Source organism: Melospiza georgiana, chromosome 7 (assembly GCF_028018845.1).
Source record: "Melospiza georgiana isolate bMelGeo1 chromosome 7, bMelGeo1.pri, whole genome shotgun sequence".
In the NCBI taxonomy this organism is placed as follows: Eukaryota; Metazoa; Chordata; class Aves; order Passeriformes; family Passerellidae; genus Melospiza; species Melospiza georgiana.
The window spans coordinates 17830794-17857062 of record NC_080436.1 but is presented as its reverse complement, the minus strand read 5'-3'; the positions used below and the strand labels follow the sequence as shown (position 1 = coordinate 17857062).

Sequence of the window (26269 nt, the reverse complement as noted above, 5' to 3'; positions counted from 1 at the left end):
ATATATACTTTATAGAATTATATATTATTATGTAATTACTTACAGTTTTTTCCTCAACTTTTTAGTAAGAACAAAACACTTAATGCTTTAACAAAAATTCCCCTTATCTTGATTGACTTGAGGATCTTTCAATCAGGACAGGATAGGAAAAAAAAAGGTAAATGCTAATTAAAGCTCTGGTCCTCTTTGTTAACTAGAAGTTTGGGAATCAGAGCTTTATAAAGTAGCTGCAGAATAAAAATCCTACGCATCTGACATCAAACCTTTCAAAGGGCTAAGGGTAAAATATTTAAGAAAGTTTTCCTATAATAATCACTAGCAAAGCTCTTAATTATGCTGAAACTGTGAGATCTACTTTGTCTTATTTTTTCTATCATGAATCTTCCTTCTGAAACAGATACAGTTGTTTGAAAAATTCCAATTACATTATCCCTTAGTGCCTCTTGATCTTATGGAGACTGCTCTCACAGTTAACATTTACAAGAGAGCAACAGCCTCTTCATCTATAAAACATCCAAGTTTTAACAACATTATGTATGAAGGTGAAGTTCACTATGCCACGTGGGAGCTGAAAATCAGGATGTATCTTAGCAGTAGCTACATGAAATTCTGCATGCTTGCTTTTATGTCTGGATTTACAGAAGGTGTGACAATTTTTGAATCAATTAATGATCTGGTACAAAAGATCACTCCCTGAGATGATTCTGCAGCCCTACTGTCCCAAAAGAATGGCTTCTTCTCCCAGTACAAGTTCCTACAGAGAGGCATAAACACATTCCACCTTTCAAACCACACAGGAGTACCACAGTGAGAAACAGCCTGGTTTTTACATCAGTAAGAGCAGACTCCTTTTTTCCCCATCCTTGTCAAACTCCAGCTTCTTTAAAAATGTCTATCAACCAGGTGTGATGATGCCTATTGTAATTCCAGATGACTTCCAAGTCATGAGATTTGATAACGAAGTAATTTAATGCAGATGAACTACAGTTCAGTCTTGTCTAGATTATACAGTTAAAATATTTACCTTGATTTGACACCCTTGCAAATTAAAATACATATTGAAGGTTAAGAGAGTGAACAAAATCACGGGAGTTCCTTTTTCAAATCTATACTACTTCCCTTTCTCCTTGAGTGGAGACAAACAGAACTGTCCCACAGACTCATGAATTGTTTGGAAACCATTAACTCAAGCTACAAGGTCATCAAGATAAGAACAAAATCAATAGGATTGTCCTTCAGAGCCCTTTTCAGATGCGGCTAATAGGTCTCTACAGTACAGCCTTACACACTGGCCCATTTTTGGCCAAATATTTGCCCTGGTTGCAGTGCAACTTCTGGTTTGCTTTACAAGCTGTCAGTGTTCTGGTTTTGACTACAGCACTGCTTCTTGCATCTGGTGGGGCTGCACTGCTGTAAGGCTGTGCTTAGTGTTCCTAACACCCCCATCAAGCCTGGGTAATGCACAGCTTGCTGAGGAGAATGGGAAAATAATGCTCAAATAATGGAAGACAGCATCTGGGTATTCTAATTATGACCAACCATCTAAGCCAGAATGAAAATCTACATTAGGGTTGATGTTAACTCATTAAAGAGAAGTGCAGAAATTAACTCTCTTGGCTTGCAGCCAACGATGACCCCTCTATTGCAGAGCCTGAAGGAAGGCCTGCGCTCTGAACACACCAACACCTCCTGCATGGATGAGCGCTGGGAGAGCTCTCACCACCTGACAGTGACAAGCCCTGGCATAGCTCATGTTTAGATGTCAAACTTTTAAGGCTCTTTGCAAAGCAGTCCCTCCACCCCCTTGTCAATCCTTCTGCCACTAAAAGCGAGCATCAACTGATTTTCTCACAAGCAGATCACACCTTATGCCCCCCTGGCATGGGAAATTTCTGTCTGATGGCCACCCTATCACAAACCTTTCAATGTTGAAAATACCAAAGAGCTCTGCAAACAGGAGCACCTTCCCTTTAATAAAGTCAGAGCAGTGGTACAGCCTATAAAGGGACCACGTTCCAGCAATGACAGCAGTGTGCCTGCTCATCATGTGCACACCCTGAAACAGCCACTGCTGAGCTAAGCTTAATGACACACCAGAGAAAACATTTGAGAAGGAGACAGCAGCACCTGCCATGGATGCAAATTAGCCTACCTAGCTTCTATTTTCAGCAATTTGGTGCTTAACTGCTATATTTGGAAAAGACAGAAGATAGAAAAAAAAACAAATCAGTTTGTGTTTGGGAATCATGCAGAACATTAAAATACCTATTCAAACCAAATGATTCTGACAAAAAATTCAGCTCACAGGAGTGGATATACAAGTTTCCTTTGGCAGCATGGGAAAACCAGGGCTATCAACTAGGCACACGTGATTTCACCTGTGCAGAGAAGCTTTGCAATCTGTTGCACTTGAATAAATGCAGAACAGCCTTTATCTAACATACTAAACAAGGAAGGTTGCCACTGCTTCCCAAATGCAGCTAAGGACCATCCTAGTCATCCTTTATCTTAAAAAGGCACCACAAAAATGGTCAGCAATAGCCAGTGCCCCAGCTGAAGCCATCTTTGTTCACAAGGAGTGCTGTCTGGAGGGAGTTTTTCTGATAGCATGTGAGTCTGAAACTCCTCCAAGACGCTGACAAATAGCCAAGTCATTCTCAGCTGACAAAAGTGGAAATAATTTTACAGCTTGCTAAGGGCCATAAAGGTCACCATTAATGAGGCTGGAAACCAAACATCAAAGCCCCACCACAATGCCACAAGCATAGACAGACGCACTCAAATTTGTTCCACCTAAAGCCCCCTACCACAGTAAAATACATCCTATACCTTGATGTTTTTACTTCCCCAAACCTTCCTTGCAATTCCCTCCTGTACACAGGAGGCAAGAACTGCAAGTAACAAAGCCTCAAAATATCTCTAAGCAATTCTCTGTCATTTGCTATGACGGTGATAAGGAGCATATAATGTCACAGAATATTTAATGTGCACTTGTTTAGCTTACATATGAACGACTGAAAAGAAGTTATCAAATAATTTTTCTTGGTTGGAAGAGAAATAAAATTATGTTTTATTTATGGCTACAACATACAATTGGTAAGCAAACCTGTTTATTTTGAGGTTATCCTAGAAAAGCATCATTATTTACAGGAATCTAAAGTTTGTGCCTTGGACTTTCAAAACACTTCCAGATGTTCCTTCAAAAAGTGGTATATTTTTTAGTAGTTTATGCTAATGTTACAAAAATTGTCATATTTCAAATAGCTGAAAGTAAAATGCCACATTATTTTATGAAAGACAACCAGGTATTGTATATTTCTCTCAGTGACTACAACTAGACTGTCTCTTCCACTCATGCTAGACTGTTACCCTGAATTTTGCATATTCCAAGGCAAAATTCCAAACTTCCTCTGCTGGGACAGGATACAAACTGAAATAAGAACCAAATAATTTATGCCGTTTTTTATGAATATACACAACTCCAATTGTAATTCCCTGAAATAATTTATAATACACGAGGATGGCTAGTGCATCATTTCTCTGCCCACCTTAGTTTTGTACTCTCAAATTATTTTTAGTTCTTTTTTAATGCTACATGTCCATATACTATATCAAAGCACATATATACCTATAAAAAAGATAATATTAAAGAAAGCTGATATAACCTATTAGAAAAAAGACTAACAAACAAATAATTTCTGACAAAAAAACAAATTATGCTTTGAACAACATTTTTAATGTAGTAAATAACAGATAAGGAACTTATTTATCCTTAAAAGCCCAGTTATGAAGAAACAGGCTTTGAATCAGTTTCATATGCCCATAAAAATGCATGCAGGACTTGATTTTTTTAAAATATTTATTTTCTGTAATGATTTATTCTACTTATTTTGAATACCTCCTTGGGATATGTTCTTGTAGCCACTTATTTTGTTGAGTAACATCCATGTAGTTTAAATGTTTTTACTCTCAGACATTGCTTAGGATTTACTTCCCTTTTCTGGTTTTTTCATTATTGAAGTATTTTAAAGCCTTTCAGACATTTCCTGAGATACAATCTTTACCTCCTCCTTTAAAAATAGCAGTGCATTTTCTTATTCTTGTCTTTTCTACACTACCTTAATCTCTTAACGTTTGGAACAACTGCATTCTTCCTCAAACTGCCTGGATTTTATTTGCTTTTGGTTTATGAAATTTATTAGGTGTGAAATATTTTATTGCCTTATTTACTGGCTTCAGTGTCCTATTCTGGGAAAGCAGGCAGATCAGCCACGGGTACCCCTAAAGACAACAATATTAATGACTCCAGCTGATGTTCCTACTTGTGCAGCCAATGGAAATGTGAGCCCTGCTCCTGCAAGCAGCATGCTTCCTGAGGCACTGCCCCAGCACACTCCGAGTTCCCTGCCTCGAGTGAGGCCAGACATTCACCCTGGCCTGCTGCACACAACTGCAGACGACACATTCTCATCATCACTTACCAAAGAAAAAAAAAAAAAAGTAATTGATATTTTTCATAAGCAGGACTACTCAACATAAAATCTGAATTTCCCTCACCTAGAAATATTAAATTGGTCATTCAATTATCAAATAAAGAAAGGGGAATTTAGGCAATGCAATATCTATGACCAGGAAATTCAAGTTCCCCCCTTGAACACAGAAAAATAGGTTCAAGACCTGAAGAACAGTATTGTGCTACTATCTCTGCCAATTACTGTGCCATCCCAGTGCCACAGAGCCCCATCAGCAGTCACTCCAACATCCTTGACAGTCTATCACAGATATTTGCATTTCATTATCTATGGTATACTGACCAAATAAATATGTAACACCATCCCAACACACCCAGAGAAAAACATAGTCTAACAGCATTAGAGAGACGAGAAGAAGGAGCAGGCAGTGTACAAGGACACTGACTATGATCATTACAAATCTGTGTTAAAAACTCCAAATTTAAGTAACTTATATTTTTTCTTGAAGTATAATAGAAGTTTAAGATTTAGTAAGCTTAGTTTGGACTCTCTGCATTTGACATTGAGGACCTGGAAACCTTTGTGTTTGCAACACGCACCACAACTTGAGATGGGAAGAGATCAGAGAGCTCCTGGCCCCCTGTCTCCCCCTTCAGAGCCTGTTAGACTGCACACTCATTTTCTGAGGGTGGTTCCTTGACTCATTCTTCCTTTGCAAAAGCAAATGTCCTCATGGCTGAGCTGTACTTGCAAGGCATGGAAAGAAAACAGCAACTTGTGTAAGGAAAACCACAAAATTTTATAGCTGTCTTGTTAACATATCAGCTACATCATGGCTAGCCCCATTAAAAAAAAAGACAACCCTGCCTAAGTCAAAGACTGCCCTACAGGAAAAATACATTTGATATTATTATTTACTGCATCAAAACAGGTTAATGTTCGGGAAGCTCTTCTTTTTGTTTTGTTCATCGATTAGACATTTTTCTACTGTGATAGAATCAAGTGTTGCCAAAAAAGCACTCACTTTCATGAGAAACATCAAGAAAATAAGTTTAGGAGAGCAATTTTTCACAGACCTCTCTATTCTTCTAGTTTGTACTACTGGCCTAATGCCTTATGTTTCAAAGGCAGATTAAAAAATTTTTGGAATAAGTCTTCTCCATAATTCTGTACAAGTCTAGCACAATAGAACTGTAGCTCTTAAGACATATTTGCAATACAAATAATCATTCATTTCATTATGGTGACACAAAAAACAACAAGCACCAAGCAAAATTCCTCTCATTTGTAAAGATGAACATGACTAATCCTATGCCAAGACAAGACCAAAGATTTTTTTAAAAAAAATCAACTACAAAATATTAGTACATAATCTAAAATCTTGTTTAAATTTTCTTTTTGCTACAAGGCTGTTTTAACAATTAAGTGGTTGGGCTTTGGTTTTTTTGGTTTTTGGTTGTTTTTTTACATCATGAAATCAAGACTTAAGAGCACCTATGAATTTAAGATTCCCTTACTGGACATTAGTTTCAGGTAGGTATTTTTCATTATAATTCAGCATATCAATTCTTTTTTTTTTTTCCAAGGCATGTTATTAAACCATTATGCTCCACATCCCTTCTAATTCTTATTACCATTCTCATACCCTATGGTGAGGCTGACAAAAAGCAGTGTAGATTTGACAACCATAAGCACAGGAATCTAGCAAGAAATTACTATGCAAATGTGTCTGGGACAAGATAACACCAATAAATATTTGCTGATGGGCCTTTTGCTCCAGTAGGTGGCACATTTATAATGAAAATTTAACAGTAGTTTAAGCCAAAGATCAGAAGCCTCAGATGTACATGCCACTGGGAGATGATGAAAGAGGAAAAACACTTCCATGTGCTGTCATTTTAGAGGAACCAATCCAAGCTCACCAAGTCTGTGAAAAGTTGGAAGGAAAATATTTTCATCTTTCTATAAATGCTTTATTAAAAAAAAACAAAACAAACCCCAACTATTTTTCTCAGCAGTTACTAGCAACCTCAATTCAAAAGGCTCATAAAAACAATAGTTGTTCACCAAAGAAAAAAATAAAAATCAAACTTTCAAAGTTATGACTTTGGAGCTAAAGGAATGTAAACCACAGGAAAGTACACCACATTTTTACTTCACTGTAGAGAAAAACCAATTACAAACTCTGATAACTAAAAGAAAAATCTAAGAGAAGGGGAGAAAATATTACCACACAACTATGTAAAATTTGAACTGAGAAAGTGTAAGATGATGTTTCAGGGGAATAAAAAACGTAATTACCCTGGGGTTATTCCTTGACTTCATAAGGGGAAAGTAGAGGGAAGCTTACACAGCAGGAGAAAAAGGCAATTCAGGAGTGACCAACTTTGCCAGACATTCAGTGATGTGCAAAAGAGAATTCTACTTCTGTGTTAGTTTGAGCATTTTCACTTTAGATACTGCTACAAAATAATGTTCTTCTTTAATTCAAACCATGTTATTTTTGGACTTATTCATGGGCAGCTCTCTCAAAATCTTGAATACAGGTACACATACCCTGACCCAGAAGTGAGAAGAGCTTAGTTAAAGGTCAAGTTTCAAGCAAACTGCAGAAATAAATTCCAAGCAATACTTAAATTCATAGAGCCTTTTCATTCCCACTTCTGTGTGAGAAAGTTTAGTATGAAGAAAAAAAACCACATATTCTGGCAGCATACTCTCTGGAATCAGAAATACTGAATACCAGCTTGCAAGTATTAGAAAGATTAGTATTAGTATTATAGTCACAGGCTTAGGAGCAAGCCTGTTAACAGAACATCTTCTTAAGACAGTTTTGTGCAACCCAACTCAAAGCATTTAACCTCAAGTAAAAGGATAAAACAGGCAGGAACTGGTTGTCCAAATAAATTAGTATGCTTATGCTATGTTCCCGCTCTTCCCACTAAGTACAGACAGAGGTCTTTGTGGATAGATGGATATAGCTGCTGGGGACATGCTCCAAAGGAGGTAAAAACATTGCAAGGATAATCTGAACATAACTCTGCATGATATTGTCTCCAAACAATACAATTAAGTGAGAAAAAGACAATGGCTAAGCATGAGTGTCAGTACTAATGTATGCAAAAAACAAAAACTCACCAAAATTATTTACATGGTAAGATTACAGATATTCTTGTCCCAAAACCTAGGTAAAACTGTAAGGAAACATCTGTTAGGTAAATCATGTACACAGTGTCTTTACAAGCTGATTAGATTCTCAATTCTCCACCTTCTGTCTTCACTGAAGGTATGCTTTAGATCAATGAAGGCTTTTGAAACTGCTACCAAGAAAATCAGGCAACATGATAAGCACCAATCACATACAGGAAATCAAATAAAGCTATGCCAGTAAAAACCCTACATCGATATTAAGCTAAAACAGTATGCATATTTTCTTTTTGAATTGGTAAAATAACTTTGAGTGACAAAGTTCACTGCACATTCCAGATGATACCAAGCAGTGGACACAGAGTTGCTACATAGCTGCCTTTCAGTATTTAAAATACAGCATTGGGAATGGAGTCCAACCTCTAAAAAGGAGCAAAACAAGCAGTCCATACCATAAGCAAGGAATGTGAACTGGAAAATTACTCTCTTTTTTCACCCTTTTTTCATAGAGAAAAGCTTGATCCTGCTAGCTGAAAATAACTAGAGGAGAGGAAAAGACAACAGAAGTCCAGAAAATCTGGAGAAGTATCACTATCATGCTTCTAACTTGATGCAAATAAAGAGAGCTTTATGAACTCACTCCTGCCTGAAAGAGTATTTGTTCCAGCTACAAGTATGTCGGGCAGACTTTAAACCAGGACCCAACAGTCCACGACTGTGGAGGCAAAGCTGTCGTTCTGATTCATCGACGAGTCACTGAGGCCACAGATGTAAAATCATGTTATTAAAAAAGTAATATTAAACTTTTCAAATGTTACACAATCCCTGCTTGTAATTGCGTCCTTAATACAAACAGTGTGGGACTTGAAATCAAGATTCCTTGCCATTTTATTAGGAGAATGTACCTAATCATGGAGGTTCTTTAATAGTAGACGGGAAAAGGAACCTCCTAGCACATAATCAGAAAATTTCAATTGGCAGTAAGATGCAGTTCTTAACTGCAAGGGCAAAGGTTTATTTAGACAATTCAACAGCCTAGCAAGTAAATTCAACACATCCTGAAGTCCTTAAATTGAACTTGAATGCATCTCTAACTATTGTGTTCAAGTTCAATTGCAGATTTATTGAACTTAACAGCAAACACTTGCATATTTGGGAAAGCAATTTCTTCTCCTAAAGGGATTAATGCTAGAGACTATTTTGTCCAGTATTGTAGAATAGATAAGGCTTTGTTATTCCATCAGTCCTCAGAGTCTGTGAGCCCCAGTGGATGGAGTGATTGTGACTTTGCTTATACCAGAACTGTCATACTAGACCATACATGGCTCATAAATGCATTGACTTCCAAATTTTTTGGAAACAAGTTAACTTTGATTAGTGTAACAATAACTTTCTCATTATTTTCAGTTAATTGGTAGATGTCCCTTCAGACTTAGCTTTGTGCTGGCAGCTGATTACTCCACACCACAGCATCACCATCATGTTCCACTAGCATTCAGCAACAACATCAAAGGGAAAAGAAGAAAGGGGGAAAAAGAGTTTCTAAGTGATTATGGTTCCTCAAAGCCTCCTCCTCTGTGTGTCTGCACTGTTATTGGCTGTTCTACCAACTGTGCAACTCCTGAAACCTTGACTTTGCATAACAATTTCTCCTGACCCAAGAACTCGATTAAAAGTAGGCAGTAAACAACATGTTCATGCAATAGATGGCCTAGAAAATAATATACTGAGTAAAGGGTTTTCAATTTCAGGCCAGGTAGCACAACAGCACAGCAGTTTCTTGCCGTTTATCATCACTCAGCTGCCTACTAAAAGCTGCTATTTTGACATATTTTAGGATATGTAGTTTCTAGATGCATGTACTTGACCACTCAAGACAGAATAAAAATTGCCATTTTTCATCCAGATTCCCATGTATTTCCAAACTCCTAGTGTTGTTCCAGCAGTTTTATTTTGTCACAGAGGGGTCAGTGTTGAATGGGCACAGCAGGTGCTCCTCGAGAGGGGCTGGAGCAGCTCCCCTGTGCCCAGCTGTTGGTTCTGGGAACGATCACCCCAGGCATGGGATGGATGAGACTCACAGACTGCTAATGTGCAACCAGCACAAACAACACAGCCCTGCTCTCCACTCTGCAGATATTCAATTAATGAACGACAATTCCTGAGATTAGGATTCTTATCTTGGTTATTTAAAGCAGTTAAAACAGCTTTGATGCATTGCATCAACCTTGCACAGGGATGACTTGAAGCAGTCAGGGTAGTGTGCCATCTATCAAAGCAACACCAAGCTTCCAAATGAGAAAAGCAGTATAAAGTAGAAATACTTTAAAAACACAGAGCTTTATCTGCTCAATTCATCCACTGATTTCAAGTCTGGATAATCATAACAAGTATTTTTGAAGCAAAAACATAAAAGTCCCTGAAACAACTGAATTTAGTCTATGGAAAAGCATTGTGCCTGGCATTCCATTACCTACCAAGAATTTAAGCAAAAAAAATAAACACATTAAGCATTAATACCATGCAATAACTAATAACCAGAGTAGAAGTATAATATACATTTCACTGAACAATATCAACTCAAATTTCTTCTGCAAAGGTAGTCTGAAAATCTCTGAAACAAAGTTGCCTTGTTTTTCTGGAGGAAGATTGAAAGAAAAGACAATTTTCCCTTGAAGGAGAAATACTTATATTAGATAGGGTGAATTATTAAAATGAGTAAATGTTTGCAACAGTTAAAATAAAAGGACAACAATATTCTTATTTGTTTCTGCAAGATTTGTCCTTGTTTATGTCAATAGCTTCCAAGAACAAATCTGGAGCTATACCAGTTTCCATTCTTTATAACCATGTTTGAAATACCCAAAACCTGAGGCTGTTTCCATTAAGATTAACTCCCCAGTCAATATCTTCCTGGTGTTTCAGCTTTGGCTTTTCTCAAAGTCTCATCCTTAACTCAGCAGCCAAAGTGACTGAGAAGCTTAAATCTTATTTTCAGAAGTAACCTGGGTACACAGGAGCTAAGTGTTGTTTGTGTTTCATTAAAAAGAGGTTACTACAATGATTACTTAATAGATCCATTTTTACTATTCAGAACCTTACTAGAGATGCATCAGGCTCGAATGGTACCACTAACAAACCTGGCCACAATACACGAATTACAATTCCTAACAATCTTCTGTCCTTTCCAACTAGTCTGTTTTTCCTTTATGAAGTGATTTCTCTGACTCTTCATCCAGATGTGCCACTCTAAAGCCTCTGAATCTTCATCACCTCTTTATTTTCTCCATGCTCCACCTAAGTTTGATCACTCGATTAAGAAAGCACCTCAATTTCTGATGATATTTAAATGCCCAGTCACAAAAACATTTCAGCATGTCATCATTGCAAACACTCAAGGCTGAGCCAGAGGAAATGCACATGTGTGAAGATTTTGAATCCAGCTTGAGCAGAAAAACAGACCATTTAAAGAACTTCCTACATGGATTTCTTACCTCCCCTTCATCTCTCCACCCCTACTATGAAATGTCCTGAGGAAAACTGAGACCCCCAGGTGGAAGTTCCAAATCCAGGCACTGTGTTTCAACTTCTGCCATCACAGAATGCTTGAAGCAAGCAAAGGGGAAACTCACACACCAGAGACCTTACTGTGGTATATTCAATTTTGGAATTTTTTTTCTTGGTTTTGCTAGCTGTTCACATTGGTACTGTTTATATTTTTCCAGCTCAGTAAAAATATAAACAGCACCAATGTGAACAGCTAGCAAAACCAAGCAAAAAAATCCAAACAAGAACACACCACAGTAACCTCAGAAGTCCCTTGACATGGAAACATCCTTTCATCACCTGAACACAGAGCTCCTACATCATCCAGAGCAACCCATGCACTAACAAGTGGTATTACGAAACGCATCATAACAAAAAATACTGCCCAAAGTCTGACAGTTTCACGAGTTGCTTAAAGGGAAGATTTTGTCCATTGAGTTTTCAGTCATATCCCTTCCTGCAAGTAGCTCCTGTAACACACTATATGAACTTTAAACCTCAAGCCTTAAGGAAGCTGCATTCCTCTATTCACAGAGTATTAAAAAGACTTCCTCATCTCCTCCCAAGATCTGCGCTGCTCAGAGACACAAACACTTCAGTGTAGGTCTTGAAGCTACCCAAGGCTAAGGAATTTTGCCTTTCATCTGCCCTGGCTGTTGGTATCAATACAAAAGCACTCTCCTTACACCTCTGGAGATCAAAACACACCCAGCTTTCCTCACTTCCAACTTAAAAATAATTTAAAAAAACATCCTTACAGAAACAAAAAAGCATATGTGAAAGAGGGAAGTTACTCAGTTTATTTTCCCTTCAGAGTCATGTTATGAGCACTGCTCAAAATCCAACAGAACAGAAAGCAGATTTTAAAAAAAGAGAATTTCTTGGCTGAACATTCTGGGTGAGACCTCCAGAACATCTCTGGCTCTTTAACCTACAGACAGAAAAAATATATATAAACTTGAGCTTCAGTAGTAAAGCTTCCACAGGGCTGCTACAGTGAACTACAGTTCTCAGTGCACTCAGCTCCTCTGGCAAGATTCATCAGTGACCTCCACTAAAAAAAGCAAATTTGAAAATTTCCACTGAGAGCTTAGCTAGACTTGGATCCCTGAGTCAAGTGACTAACATGGATTTGCTCACATCATACCACTTCCCCAATAATTTCTTTTCCTTTTAACTTCATGTCCTCTTCTTCAGAATCTCCTTGTAAAGTAATCTTGGCAGTAGAGAAGCTGCTGCCTCCTGAAAACTCCCAAAAAGCAGAGGATCACCATACTTTAACACTAATGTCTTCCAAAGGAGAAGAAATTAAAATTACAGTGCCATGTGATAACTGACAATCTGACACAGACATAGCTAGAGAATGGACACAGAAGCAATAAAGCTCCACACCAGAAGTGATTTTGTCCAGCACAAACACACCAATTCTGCCTCTCACTTGAAATGCCAATATAAAGTGGCAGGAGAGGAAACATGAAGCAATAAAGAGACTTGGAGAAGATGCAAGATCTTTAAGGCTAAAAGGACCTTACAAAAACCATCTTCTAATAAAGAATCAACCAGATTGAAATTTGGCAAGCTTATATTCATAATAATACAAAGAATTACCAAAAAATAAAAGGACAAAGAAAGGCATTCTAGCTCAAGCACTTAGAGAAATAAAGCCATTTTTATATGCCATGGTAGCAACATGTCACACACATTATTTCCTTCATAATATTTTCTGCCTAGTAGCCTTTAAACACACACTGAAGAGTAGCAAGCAGATTTACTCAGAGGTCCTAAGATGAAAACAATATATATTTAAGCTGCCAGTATATATCTCTTGCATGACTACAGAAGCACCCAAAGATGGCTTTGCAAAGGGACCTTTGCTGCAGTGGGACTGCTGTGCTTTCCAAGTGCCTGTGACAAGGGGAAGTAATCTCCATAGCTTCTACTGCTTCTCCTCCACAATGATGGAGTATGAAAAAATGGGTGCACCAGCTTACATCTACTTCTTAACTTCTGGGAACTATGACCTCCAGCTTTCTCTTATCCCAGGAAGGCATAACAGTAGGTGGAACAGGATCTCTCCTCAGCACTTGGAAGAAACACCACCAGCTCTAGAGCCAACAACATCTTGCACAAAAAAAAAGGCAATATCAAAATTTGCTCCTTGCAGACAAAGCTGAGTAAAGAAGCAAATATTGTACTGTTAAAAATGCTTATTTCAGGATCTGAATTGTGAAGACCAAGTTTTAAAACAATGCAATTTTAAATTGCCTATATACAAGAGAGAATAATGTAGGCTAGAGAGAGTAACCTAAGTGAAGTGCACAATGTTAACCACCCTAACCTTTCATCAAGCATAGCTTCTAGTGAGGAAGAGTCACAAATCTGGTACAGTTAGAAAAACAACAAAAACCTGCTAAGAGCAAGACCCAGGTTAAAAACAAGTTGGTTCATCAACTTATGAATTATATGTATTAAAAAAGGTTTTACAAAGGTTCTAATAGCAACTCATTTTGACTTCTATAGATTCCTAAAGAAAGGGAAAAGCTTCTAAGGTATTCTAAAGCTGCTATCTGAAAATCATCCTGGATGTTTAGGGTGTTTCATATACATTTTTCAAATGCATTTTGACCTTAACCATTAAATAAGCACATGGAGAAAATTAGCATTGAGACACAGCAATTTTACATGTCATGGGAAAAAAAATGCAAACAAAAAAACTTAAGAAGTATAAAAAGGTGACAATTAATTCAATAATTTCATGTCATGAATGACAAATCTTTTCTGAAATACTACAACAAAATAATCCCAAAATGCTATCAGCAATGTCAAGAGTTGGGTCATTTGGAGAATTTTCTTTTATTTTTGCATCTCCCTAGGATCTCCATCACAAACTGCATTTTTGTTGGGGGGCGTTGTTTTGGATTTTGTTTGTTTGTCTTTATCTCCAAAGAACACCTTAGCAGAAGCTATCAGCTTTGACAGAACACCAAAATTCTGGCACTGAACCATAAATTGACCATTACCATAAAAAGAACTGCTAAATGAGAAACTATGTGCTCAGTATAAAACTAATTTCATGCTTTCAAAAGCACACAGTGGCTTCTAGCAAGATAGTGGCCCTGGGACTTGCAAAGACAGATTGGCTAATACAAATGGTGTGTGTGCTCCTGGTGCAGTCTGCTTAGCCAAGCTTTACATGTACTGGCAGTAAATGGAAATTCTCGAATCTTCTGTCAAACAAATACACACTTATCTATAACTTTGGAGCTGAAAGCTATAAAACAGCTGCCTCATAAATATATTTAGCAGGAAAAAGCATGAGCTGTCCTAGTTCCTCAGAAGAAAAAAAAACCACACAGCAGTCTTTACATAGTAAGCACAGACATTTCTATAGCAAGGAAGAAAAAAAATTAATAAATATTTTTCAACATATTTCTTCGTTTTATTAAAAAAATACTATCAGCATACACAAATATCATCATATGAGGTCTCACCTCACCAACTCAATATTCACATAATAGCAGTGCTTAATAAGTAACTCAGCTGAACAAATTATTTTTAGTTCTGCTATGGGTGAAATTCTCAATAAAACCCCCTTTTTTTAAACACACAAGTCCAAAGTCTGTTTAATTTACGATAATGCTTTCAAGCTTAAAGATTTGCTACTAGAACTTCACAGGCTACCTTTAGCACACTATCTGTTCCCTTAAATAAAACTTAGTGCACTAAATCTCAAATTTAACTGGTTAGGGAGAAGCGACAGTAATTTTATACCCTTCTCAAAGAAAGCTGTCAGTGCAAATGAATTACTGGAAGCTGTTCTGGGCATGACACATCATAACTTTTAATATTAACAATGACAGACATATCTAATATGTCAAATCCAGTACACAATTTATTTTATTCTTTACTTTTTTAGTTTATCTGTAGAATCCGACAGCTCTTGTGTTTCACACACCATTGTAACCATACTTTGAGATTTAACAAGCCAGAAAGCAAGCTCTGGTAAGAGGTATTTATTCACACTGCTAATAAGCTTCTATCTACAACAATAACACAGCATCACTGACATTCAAAAAACATTTAAAATGCATAGGAAGTCACCTACTGGAAAGATGCCCTCTGCAAACAGCAAGCAAGGAAAGGGAGCTTGCCACATATTAGTTACTTTTAATACTGAAATAAGAAGAGAAGAAAAAGATGCATTATATGCCTTGCCTTTTTTATTATCCTTTCCACTGGAATAACTAAAACAGAAATGCACTGCACACAGAAATAATGCCAAACATGTAAGCATCCACTCAATGTCGTAGCACAAAGCAATTCAGTGAAGTTTAATAATAAAAAAACAGACTCACCTCTACTGGGAAGCCCACTCCACATTATGGCAATACTATTCAAGCAGGTTAAACAGCAACCAAGTTACATAAACAAAACTTCCAGTATGTGACCAATATGATCTACGGTGCTACAGAGTGTTGGCTCCAGCCCTGCTCATCTGTGTGACAGTTCACTGCTATAGCAGAGCAGCCTCCAACCTTCCCAGATGCCGGCTTAGTGCACTGCTCATTGAAAATCCTTCACACGCTGGCAACATTTTAGGGAAGGACAAGCACACTCTGAGTCATTTGTAAAGAAAGCAAAGCAATTTCAGTTCTGTATCTTCGTGCCTACTGAAACACAGAGCCCTGTCAAACTAGAAGTCTGCCTGAATTTATGCTGAGAATCAGGCAACCCAAGCCTTCATTATCAATGCATGGAATCAGCTACAGAGATCAAATTCAAGCAAACCATAAAAAAATAAAAGGATATGATTATGAAAGGCTCTACAGCTTCAGCTCCAAACCACACAGAACGAGGAATCATCTATCTAGACTGTGAAAATGTTAAAAATAGCTCTGTCTTTTCTACAACGAACACGAGACAGAGGAGAATGAGCAGCAGCCTGTATTGTGATGAGGTTCATTATTGGGGGGAGTGGGGGGGGGGAAGAAATCCAGCAGTAAAAATTAACGATTCCTTAAAGCTTTTCTAAATAAGATTAATTCAAAATTATGCAAATAAGTATTTTTTAACCATGAAACAAATGCAGTCTATTAAATATTAAAAACCAGGATATCCATTAAAAAGTATAATAAATATTTGGGTGAAAACATTTAGAATGCAGACCCAAAGACCTGCACAGTCTAGCAGAGTAAATATTTTTACCAAAATAAAAATGTCATTAAAAGCATGAAATTGCATGACCAATGCTTTCATTCTTTCAAAACAACATTAATTTTAAATTACTTACTATGAAAAACCTTCATGGCTTATTAAATTCATGCTATTCCTACTCCCATATGGACTTCTCACAATGTACATCTTTTTTATCTTTTCAGGCACTTCATAGGTTCTCTTTCCCCAGAAAAGTAAGAGAGCATATGTTGCAGTGCATACTCACACCTAGAGATACACAGCACAAGACAGATGTAACCACAACTAGGCTTTGAAGAAACTGAAGGACACAGGAGTTTTTTACTATATTACCTGTACAGGTATCCAAATATACTGCTGGGTCATGAGACAATTACCAGAGAAATTTTGACAGGATCTGATCCCAGATGAGAAAAAAATACTATACAGAGAAGATAGCAGTTTTCCTTTTACAAGGTAAAAATAACAAACAAACCTGACTTCATTATTTTGTTTCTTCCAGTAGTTTTAATACAGAAATCATGGCTAGAAATGCACACAAATAAAAATGTCTGAACTTATAGCTCCCTTTTCATCTCAGCTGCCTACACCTCTAAACTGTGGATCACATCCTTCAGTGAGACAGTGAGGAAATTCTTGCAGCAACATCAATTCAGCTGATTTAAGACACTCCCCAGGCCATGCCTGAAGTGGTTAAATGACAAGGGATATGCTCCCAGCTGAAGCAGAAGTTGTGTCACCACCACTCCTGCAGCCATTCTCAGCGTGAAACCATGGCTTGTGAGCAGTTGTATTTTTGGTCCTAGACTCTAAAACATCTGATTTTCCGATGTCTTAAATGCTGCTTTTTACCACAGCATAACTGCCCTTGAAGAGAGATTAAACTGTCCAGAAGGGCATTTGGCTACAAGAATATATCTATGCAAAGTAAAGGCAAAGGGTCCTGAATGTACTGCCCAATTTCATTTTGAAATCCTTCCGCATTCCCCACAAAGGAGCACTGCCTATAAACCATTTTCTTCCATAATAGGTACATACTTTATTTTTTTGCTTAATGTCATTCATGTGTTCCCCATCTCCAAGAGAATGGAGTCTAGAAATGAATAATCGGCCTGATAACTCTTACCTGCTTATAAAGAGTTATGATTTTCAATTTGCCATTAGAAAATTAGGAAAATTTTTGAATTTTTTTTCTGATTAACTTATCAATTACTTTAAAAAACCAGCCTCAATAAAATAATGATTTCCCCATGTTTTTCCTGAAGACTACCAGTGAGCGCAAGTATAATCGACTTAATATTTTTATTAATTTTACCAGTACTTCCACAGTGCATCTACTCAAAGAACAGAATATTATAGATATAGTCTGTAGTCATTGACAAATAAAAAAGCAACTTTATTGTCAGTTCTGGGCCTTGATATTAACTCTCAACATCACTATTTTGTGAGGAGTATCAAGTGCCCAATAAGAACACAATAAACTGCCTAATTTCTATGATGACTTCCATGAAAGAAAAAACAGCAATTGTTTATACTAAATACATTTCATTCTGCAAGAAAAAAGTTATGTACCATTACCTATCTCTTAAGTAAATGGTAGAAGAGACTCAAGTGATGCCGAGAATGTGGCACCATCTACCAAATGTCATCTTGTTCAAGAAACCACTGAATAAGAAAAAAGCCAACATACCCTGTAGCAAGAAGTGAAATACAAAGAGTTTCTCAACAGTTCACTAGCCCACATTTCATTATGGACATGTAACTCTTTCTCTTATTATTTCTATTATATTGGACACAGCTTTGCTTTGTAGTGAGAGTATAATTTTTTTACAAATAGCAAAATGGATTTTACCAAGAGTAGGACAGCAAAGCATGGAGCACCCTCCATCTCATGAGGGAACAGAGAGCGGAAGCCCTGAGGAGTTGCTCCAATTTGTGGCCCCACAGAAGCAGCTTTCTTGAAACTGCTTTCTAAAAAGGTTGGGCTGTATGTAGGCAGCTGAAATGGAAGGCAGAACAAGTGCTCACCTTCTACTAGTCTAAAGAAGGTTTTGGCCCAAGACAAAAAAAGAGTAAGCTCACAGTGCTCTCTAAAGACTTGTGTTCTAATTCTATAGCTATGCATGCATGCATTTAATAGGACTCAGGCCACAAACTTTTTAAAGATACTTTTAGTTGCTGCTTTGCATTCCTCTGAGTATTAGCTAGAATAATTCATAAAGATCTTCTGCAATAAAAATCAGATTATCTTTGTCTTGTTTTAGATTAATGAAAGACAAACATTGACAAGGAATTGAGGACCCAGATCAAGAGGGCTTAAAGTAAGCAAAAGTTCTGCTTTGTGCCAACGTAATGGAATACAGTCTCAGATGGCAACTAAGGTACCTGTCAGAAAGCCAGTCTCAGCCCATATAAAGATTATAACCTACATACAAAAACCTGCATTAAGGTTTAGATTCTTCTAACAAAAACCAAGGAAAAACTCCACTGAAATGAGAGCAGTGCACTGCAGATTCATTCTGTTGTAACCAACCATCATGGGTCTGATCTAAGGCTATCTGGAATGTTTTCAGTATAATTTCTCAAAGTCCATCAATAGTCTGTTAAATTTTTTGGCTGAAGATACTATTCACACTTTCTATCTCTTTTTTTTTTGAAAACTAATGTGCAAGTTAGCCATACAGTCCATGGATCCTATCAAGAATAACCTGAGCTCTTGAATTATAAGCCTCCCTGCCTCCATAAACTTGATAGGTTGACTAGACTTAAGCATTTATATGGCACTGCACAAAGAGACAAAGAAGCTCTTATCTCTTATCAAAAGTAGAAGAAGCCCTGCCTTGTCCAAACTCCCTTGTTCTTCTCCCATGCCTAAAACTGCTGTTTTACCTTCTCCTTTCCTATACCACTACTGGGCCCTTTTAGTGACCAGATTTAAGTCCCAAACACAACAGAAGTCTAGTAATTTACATATTTATTTTGCTGTATTAACAAATCCCTTGCTGTCACTGCTGTGAACCAGACCACAAAACTGTGTGTTTGTAACACCTCAGGAAATCAACCTGTGATTATTTCCTCAGTATTGCAGTGTTAACACTACAACTTGTAGCACTGTTCCTTACAAAGAGTCATGGTATAGGGTCCTACAGCATTTCCAAAACTGTCATGCAAGGTCAGAGATGTCAAGAACAAGAAGGCAGAGCTGCTGCCAGGACACACCGCATCCTGACATCCCAATCACACCTCCAGCCAGACCTGCAGAAAGATCGCATGGCCATCAATGAGTGTCCTGAAGCACATGTGCTCTTTAAAACAGCCTAGGACCCATGGAAAAAGGATTTTCCTTTGCCCACTTTTAAGTCTGGGCACTTTCTGTAACAAAAATAAAACTTCCCTACACGTTTCCAGAGATCTGTAAGATCTGGACTTTGACAGGCATTTCTAGTACACTTCCTTAAAACTACACCAACTGTTCCCACTTTACCATGGGGGAAAGAAGAGAGAACCAGGAGACTCACCAGGAGATACCACCCCATGGAGGAAGCAATGAGAATTCGTGGAGCAAAATCGGTGTCACCTCCGAGGAGGAAGCGGGAGGAACACGTGGCAGCCGTGCCCGGCATCCCTTGCCGGCGCTGGGAGCAGCCCGCAGTCATCCCCGCCGTTCTCCCCGGGGCAGCGCCGGGATGCTGAACGCGCGGCTCGGCTCGGCACGGCCCGGCCTGCAGCGCCATCGCGTGGGTACCGAGCACCCCGGCGCATCCCCGCTCCCAGCGGCCCTGCCCTCGTTAGCTGGCTGGCAGCACAGAGGAGGCGAGCACATTTCAATCAGCCCTGAGCCAAGTTCGTGCCCTACGCCCAGGACTGCAGCGGGCGCTCAGCCCCTGCTCTCAGCGGGGCCAGATGGATTCCAGGCGCCCAGGACGGCTGGGATCTGCTGCAGGCTCCAGTCCACTCACTGAAAAGCTTTAAATAGGCTTGCTCCAAAATACATCTCCCCATGGCTGCAGGAAATCACCCTTTCTTTTCCTTCATAGGAAATACATGAAATAATTTCCAACTTAAACTGAAGGCAAACACGCACTTTCTGACTTTGATGAGAGTTTATTTATGTCCTGCTGACAGCAGCCTGTCTGTACGTCTGTGTGCCTGGCACAAGGATCAGGATGGCCCTGGGAGTGGCTGCACCAAGAGCCATGGGGGAATGGCCGGTAATAAACAAGCACTAACACAGGCAATAGGGAAGGCTCACCGTGTGCAATGTATTTTCCAAGCAGAATGCTCTTTTCTTCCGGTTTTCAACAGCAACGTAAATAAAATGTGAAGTTCAATGAGTGGATCAAATCACCAAAATGACCTAGTGTAACGCACTGATTTCTTGATTGTGGCAATATGAAGAAAAGCAGCTCTTAAATCTTTATTTTCTATTAAATTTCACTTGCTAGGAGGTAATTTAAATTGCAGGTAGAGGTACAATAGCAAGAGAACTTGTATACATCAATAACTGGCAAGGCAAGATTAACTAGAAATAGAGTAAACTTTTCAGAAAAATCTGTTGCTAAATATATTTTAAATCCTGTGACAATTGCACCCTTACTCTAAATACAAAGAAGTAGCTTTAAACTCATCTCTACAATTATATTTAGATTTTAAATATATAAAAGCCTTTCATCTATACAATTAAAGATATCCTTTCCAGGACCTGGAATCCCAGGCATCAAATCTTAATAAACATTCCAATAGTAGTACAAGGACCATTACCAGCAAGTTAAGAGCAACTGAAGTTTATAGTTGTAAAGCCCAGTAGAAGTCAAAAATTAAAAGGACATTTGCTAACAGCTGAGGGCCACCTGTCACAGAGAGGACCACAAAACAGAATGACTATGAAAATAGATCTCATCTCCACTTATAACAAAGTCCACCAAGTGTCAGGAAGAGCTGGAGTCAGTGATCCATAAATTCTGTCACACAGAATCACGACAGTTCTGGCAGGTCTGTAATCCTGGTTTCTGAAGGGTCAAGGAAACTTTTCAGTCACATATATTTTACAGTCACCTCATTTTCCAGGGGGAATATTACTGATTTCGCATTTACCTATTGAACACAGAGGAAAAACTCCAACCTGACACTGGATGGAACTTTTGTAGGAAGTTTCCTAAGGTGTGCTGAACTGTTCACTACATGCTTTGTTAGAAGGGTGCAGCTATAACAGTGAAGTATGAGAGAGGCTATTTGCTTCCTTTGCATCTGGAATAATATCTATTCATGGTGAGGTGAGATTAATATAATTGCTCTCTTGCCATCTGCACAATTAGTTCTGTTTACAATGTTAGCTGAAGAAATGGGAAAGGAAGACCTCCATTACAAGAGGTAATAACACTCCAGAGGACATGGATTAAAACTGAGCCTGGATAATGTCAATTTAAAAGAAAATTAATTTATAGTTATTTTTGGAAAATGTTCTTTGAGAACTACATCTCAGTAAATCTTGTTCTCCTGCTAGTTCTTAAACAGTATATTAAATTGTTTAGGTAATCACAATAATAATAAATTGTCTATTAGAAGGCATTTCTTTCTTTTAAATGCTATGAACACAATGTCCCTCAGCTATGAAAAAAAATGCTTATTTCAACATGCACCAGATAGACCAGCATAACTAGGACACAACTAATTGTCTAATATAGAGATCAGCGAACTAAGTACAAAGAAACATGAATTTTAACACCCAAGCTATGCAGTAACCCCAAAGCATGTGCTCCAGCAAACATACTTGAATTCTGAGCATCAGAGCATTCTTTGAGTAATGGTGCCAGAGTATCAGCTGTGATCCCCAGCAATGACAGCAAAGGCATCAGATGAAGGGGTTCAGATAACAAAAAGCAACAAAAATAGAAAATGTTTTTATATGTCTGCATTGTAGGCCCACACACAGAGGAATCATAAGTCAATCATAACGTCTCACAGATATTCAGGTATTTTAAGAATGCTCACAATTAATTAATCTAGAAGTTGTTCAATAAGAATTTCATCTTTTGAATCACAGGTCTTACACAACTGATACTCTCACACTGCTTAGTTCTAAGTTAAACAAAAGTAAAATTCAGTTAACAAGAAACAAAATTAGAAGAAAAAGCTAAACCTTTCAATACAGCTTGACTGTTTCTATACAAAACAAAAGAAATCAAAGCCAGGGTCTTAACATGACAAATAAAAACAAATACTACAATTAAGAAAACTTCTTGTATGAAGATTCAAGATCTGTTAGATTTTTCTCAAGTAGCTATGAATGGAGTCTAACACTAAAATAAAAAAAAAAAAAACCAAATAAACAGAAGGCATATTATGTGGTTTATATCTTCACATTATGCATGCTAGATGCATTTTGCCCAAGACTTTTGTTTTTCCTAGTAAGTAAAAGGTCTTACTTAGAAATATTTCTTACTTAGATGTCTTTTCCAACCTAAACTGATTCTATGGATAGGAGTGGTTAAAACCTGGAGGGCTGAAAACAGAAAAAATGAAAGGACCAGGCCTGTAAATTCCAGTTCTCCTCCTCCATCATTCCACTACTAGATTTCATTTTAAAGTTTCTCCTGTACATGTAGCATCCCTCCAGAACTTTCTTTTGGGAACAAAAGCAGATGACAAAATGTGTAAGTGTTTGGATATACAAGAGTTACTTTCAAAGAGACCAGGAAAAGAAATACACCAGTAATTCTAAACATGGCAAAATATTATTAACTACTAGTACTAATCTATATTAAGCTTAATGGTTATGTTGGGCAGAGAAGGTAGAGCTTAAAAGCTTCCTCAGAATTATTGACCAAAATCCAACATCTCAAACTAATTATGTACCTGTGCTGGTACTTGCAAACAAAGTGCCAGGAGCTGTACTTGTAGGGACTTTTCCATTGTTTAGCTGCTTCACTCTTTTCAAGTGAGATTTCCCGTTGTAATGAACTTGAGCTTGGGCTGCAGAGTTCAGCTGTATATTGCACACTTCACAGAAGGAAAACAGTATCTTCTTCTTTTCTTTGCTTAATTGGTAATCCTGTCTGTCATTCCTCAGTCCTTTTTCTTCAAAGGTCCGTAGAGCAGCTGGTTGACTCATAATCCCATCTTCAATGATGTGGTCAGGACTTAATGGACGCTTCATACCTACAAGGAAAAGAGACAATTTGTTACTAGAGAGCAACAAATCCTTACTACTAAAACTGCATTTTCTTTCTTAAAATGCTGCAATACATGACCCAGCAACCAGTTCTAACAAATAAGGTTCCAAACTGCAGAGGCATTGCTTAATATAGAAATAAAAGCATTTGTGACACACCACAGAGCCCAGAAATAATAAGTTGGCAATGTATCACAGTCTGTGCACAGCAACTTGCAACAACTCATTATTTTGTTAAGCAAGCTCTCTATTTTAAAGCAGATTTATTATTGCATCTGTAGCAGAGGTTAAGATTATTTTCAAATACATTTCCTTTGCCTTACTAAACACTGGTGTCAGAGCTTTTTACTTTCCAATGACTATAGCAGTGCCCACTTCAAATACAATTACAAATTCAATTCAAATTCAAATACAATTATTCAACAAAAACAATGCCAGCAAGAAATCTTATGGAAACACTGGAAGACATCAGACTGTTCAAATGAGACTAATGAAGCCTTGCCACTTTCACATACATCCAAATCTTCAGCTTCATACAAAGACTGTATGTTATCAATATTTGTCCATCAATACCTTCACAACTCAAACTATTGTACAGCAGAAAGTCAGCTAAACATCAGTCTTGTGCAAACTACACAAAATCATGGTAAATGTGAGTTCCTGAACAACAAGCCAAGAGCCTGAAATATTAACTTGCCCTAGAGAATTAAAAACCTCATCATCAAGCTGCACAAAGTACAATTTTATATATATAGGCAGAAAGTCCATATTTCATTTAAGGAATGGCGCTAAACCAGCAGAGAAGAAATAGAGGGTCTAGGGTAACTCATATAAAAATCATTCTGTTTTCTTAGCTACACAAATTGATGTTTATTCTTATCCCCCACCACCCAAATACTCTGGATGGCCAAAGGCTGGCTCAGAGAGCAGTGCACAAAAGCAGCTCTTTGCAGGCAAGAGTGCAAAAGACTTCAAACACAAGGTCCCTTTTCCAGCCTGGGAACCAGAGCAGCACAGAACTTTGTGTACACCTACCACCCTGTTAGGCGGGAGCACTGAAACACACAAACTTTTAAACCAAAAGTGGCAGTAATCCTCCCCAGAAGAGTGCAGCATTCACAAGTAACACTACTAGAGTGTCTCATAATCCAGTTAAGTTTACTACCAAGAGAAAGTCTGTTCTGTTCCCTGGCACAGGGGTGTACACAGAAAAATCTTCAGAATTATTTAGTCATTTATATGGTAGGATAGAGTATTTCCTCACATTCCTAACCCATGCTTAACATTTTAGTATTGGTACAGATTCCTTCAAGTACAATTCACTGATCAAGTATGGCAAATAGACTTAATATCTTTCTTACAGATAACAGTTCTGTTATCAAATAAACAATATTAACAATACATTAAGGTATAAATCACATAAAATAAAAATAAAACTAATTATTAAAAATAATCACAGTGCATAGGTACCTAATTAATTAATTAAAAAAAAAAATACTGGTTTTCCTAAAAACCTAGGCTACAAACTATCACACTAAATCATTTAAGTGTAAGTATCATATTTCAAGGCAAGCAACCAAGATCCCTGACTCAGCTGAGCTAACATTTTCATCTGAATTTAATCTCGCTTAGAGCTTCAGTATCTGTTTTTTTCAATGTATTTTAAACCATAAATAACCTCCCCTAGTCCCTTTGTTTTCCATAATTTATTTCAACATCACTGTTGTGACTTTTGCTCTCTGAAGTAAAATGTTATGAAACAAAAATTATTTTATAAGTTGTACATACAAACCATTATAGAATAATAAAATATGTTACAGTTTAAAAATCCTGGCCTGTCAGAAATCTCATTCATCTGGCTGCAGACAGAAAATAATCCAAAATATCATTCAGCAATTATTTCAATCATGTGTAAGATCTTAATGAAGCTCAGTTGGTCTGGATACCTCTAAAATTGGCAGAAGCAAACATCTGCATTAGGAAGCTGCATGGAGCAGAAGGAAGACTGATGGAGCTGCCTGTAAGAGCACCAAAGGCTTCCCAAAGCACCGGGCTGGTACTGCGTTAGCACTGCGGCACAAGACATGGAAACTCCTGGACTGCAGGGTTCTGCTTCCTTTCCTCCAAAGGAACAAAACCTCGGCTCAATTATGGGCCAAAGCAAGGTACCTGGGGAAAATCAGAACATTTGCCTCAAAAGTGCAGTCCTGACATCACCAAAAGTATTTATAAACATGGATGCACCCAGAAAGAACAACTGAGCACAGCAAGGAGTCACACGCTGCACCTGCACCCTTAGGCATCCCAGCTGCCGGTATGGAAAAAAAATTAACCTTCAAACAAATAAAAAACAAATGACTGCCAAGGTACACTCTTATTTTAACAATAAAATAACTAGAAATTCAGTTTTACTATAAAGTTGCATTCACCAGACAAATGAGTCCTTGAAGCAATCTCTTGCTACTAATTTAAGAATTAAAAACCACAAACTGAAATTTTGAAACAACCTTCGCTGCCTTAAGCTCTGCATCTAAATTAAAAGGTGGTCTGATTATGAGCAGCCATGACCTCCGAAAAACTGATGGGAGCAGCAGATGCAAATCACTTCTGAGAAAATGCCTACATTGAGCATAGGAGGGCTGGCAGCAGCATACTCGGACCAGTCCAACCCTGGACAGAACCTGCATGTGCAGCCAGAGACAAGATCATGCCAAGCCTCAGAAATCTGCTTGTTCCTTAC

At 37.8% G+C, this 26269-nt stretch overlaps 1 protein-coding gene across 7 annotated transcripts in view; it reads right to left on the bottom strand.

Moving 5' to 3' along the window:
* The window catches only part of ZNF385B (zinc finger protein 385B), a 147406-nt gene that overhangs the window by 94101 nt on the left and 27036 nt on the right, over positions 1 to 26269 (bottom strand). For 2 of the 7 annotated variants that reach the window (XM_058027844.1, XM_058027845.1), the window contains exon 2: positions 23214 to 23516. In XM_058027844.1, coding sequence (XP_057883827.1) covers positions 23214 to 23514 — 301 coding nt within the window. In that variant the 5' untranslated portion in view covers positions 23515 to 23516. Of the gene's footprint in view, positions 1 to 15270; positions 15320 to 15520; positions 15882 to 19876; positions 19967 to 23213; positions 23517 to 26269 lie in introns of those variants that run through there. The other 5 variants (XM_058027846.1, XM_058027850.1, XM_058027849.1 and 2 more) reach the window with 4 other exon arrangements.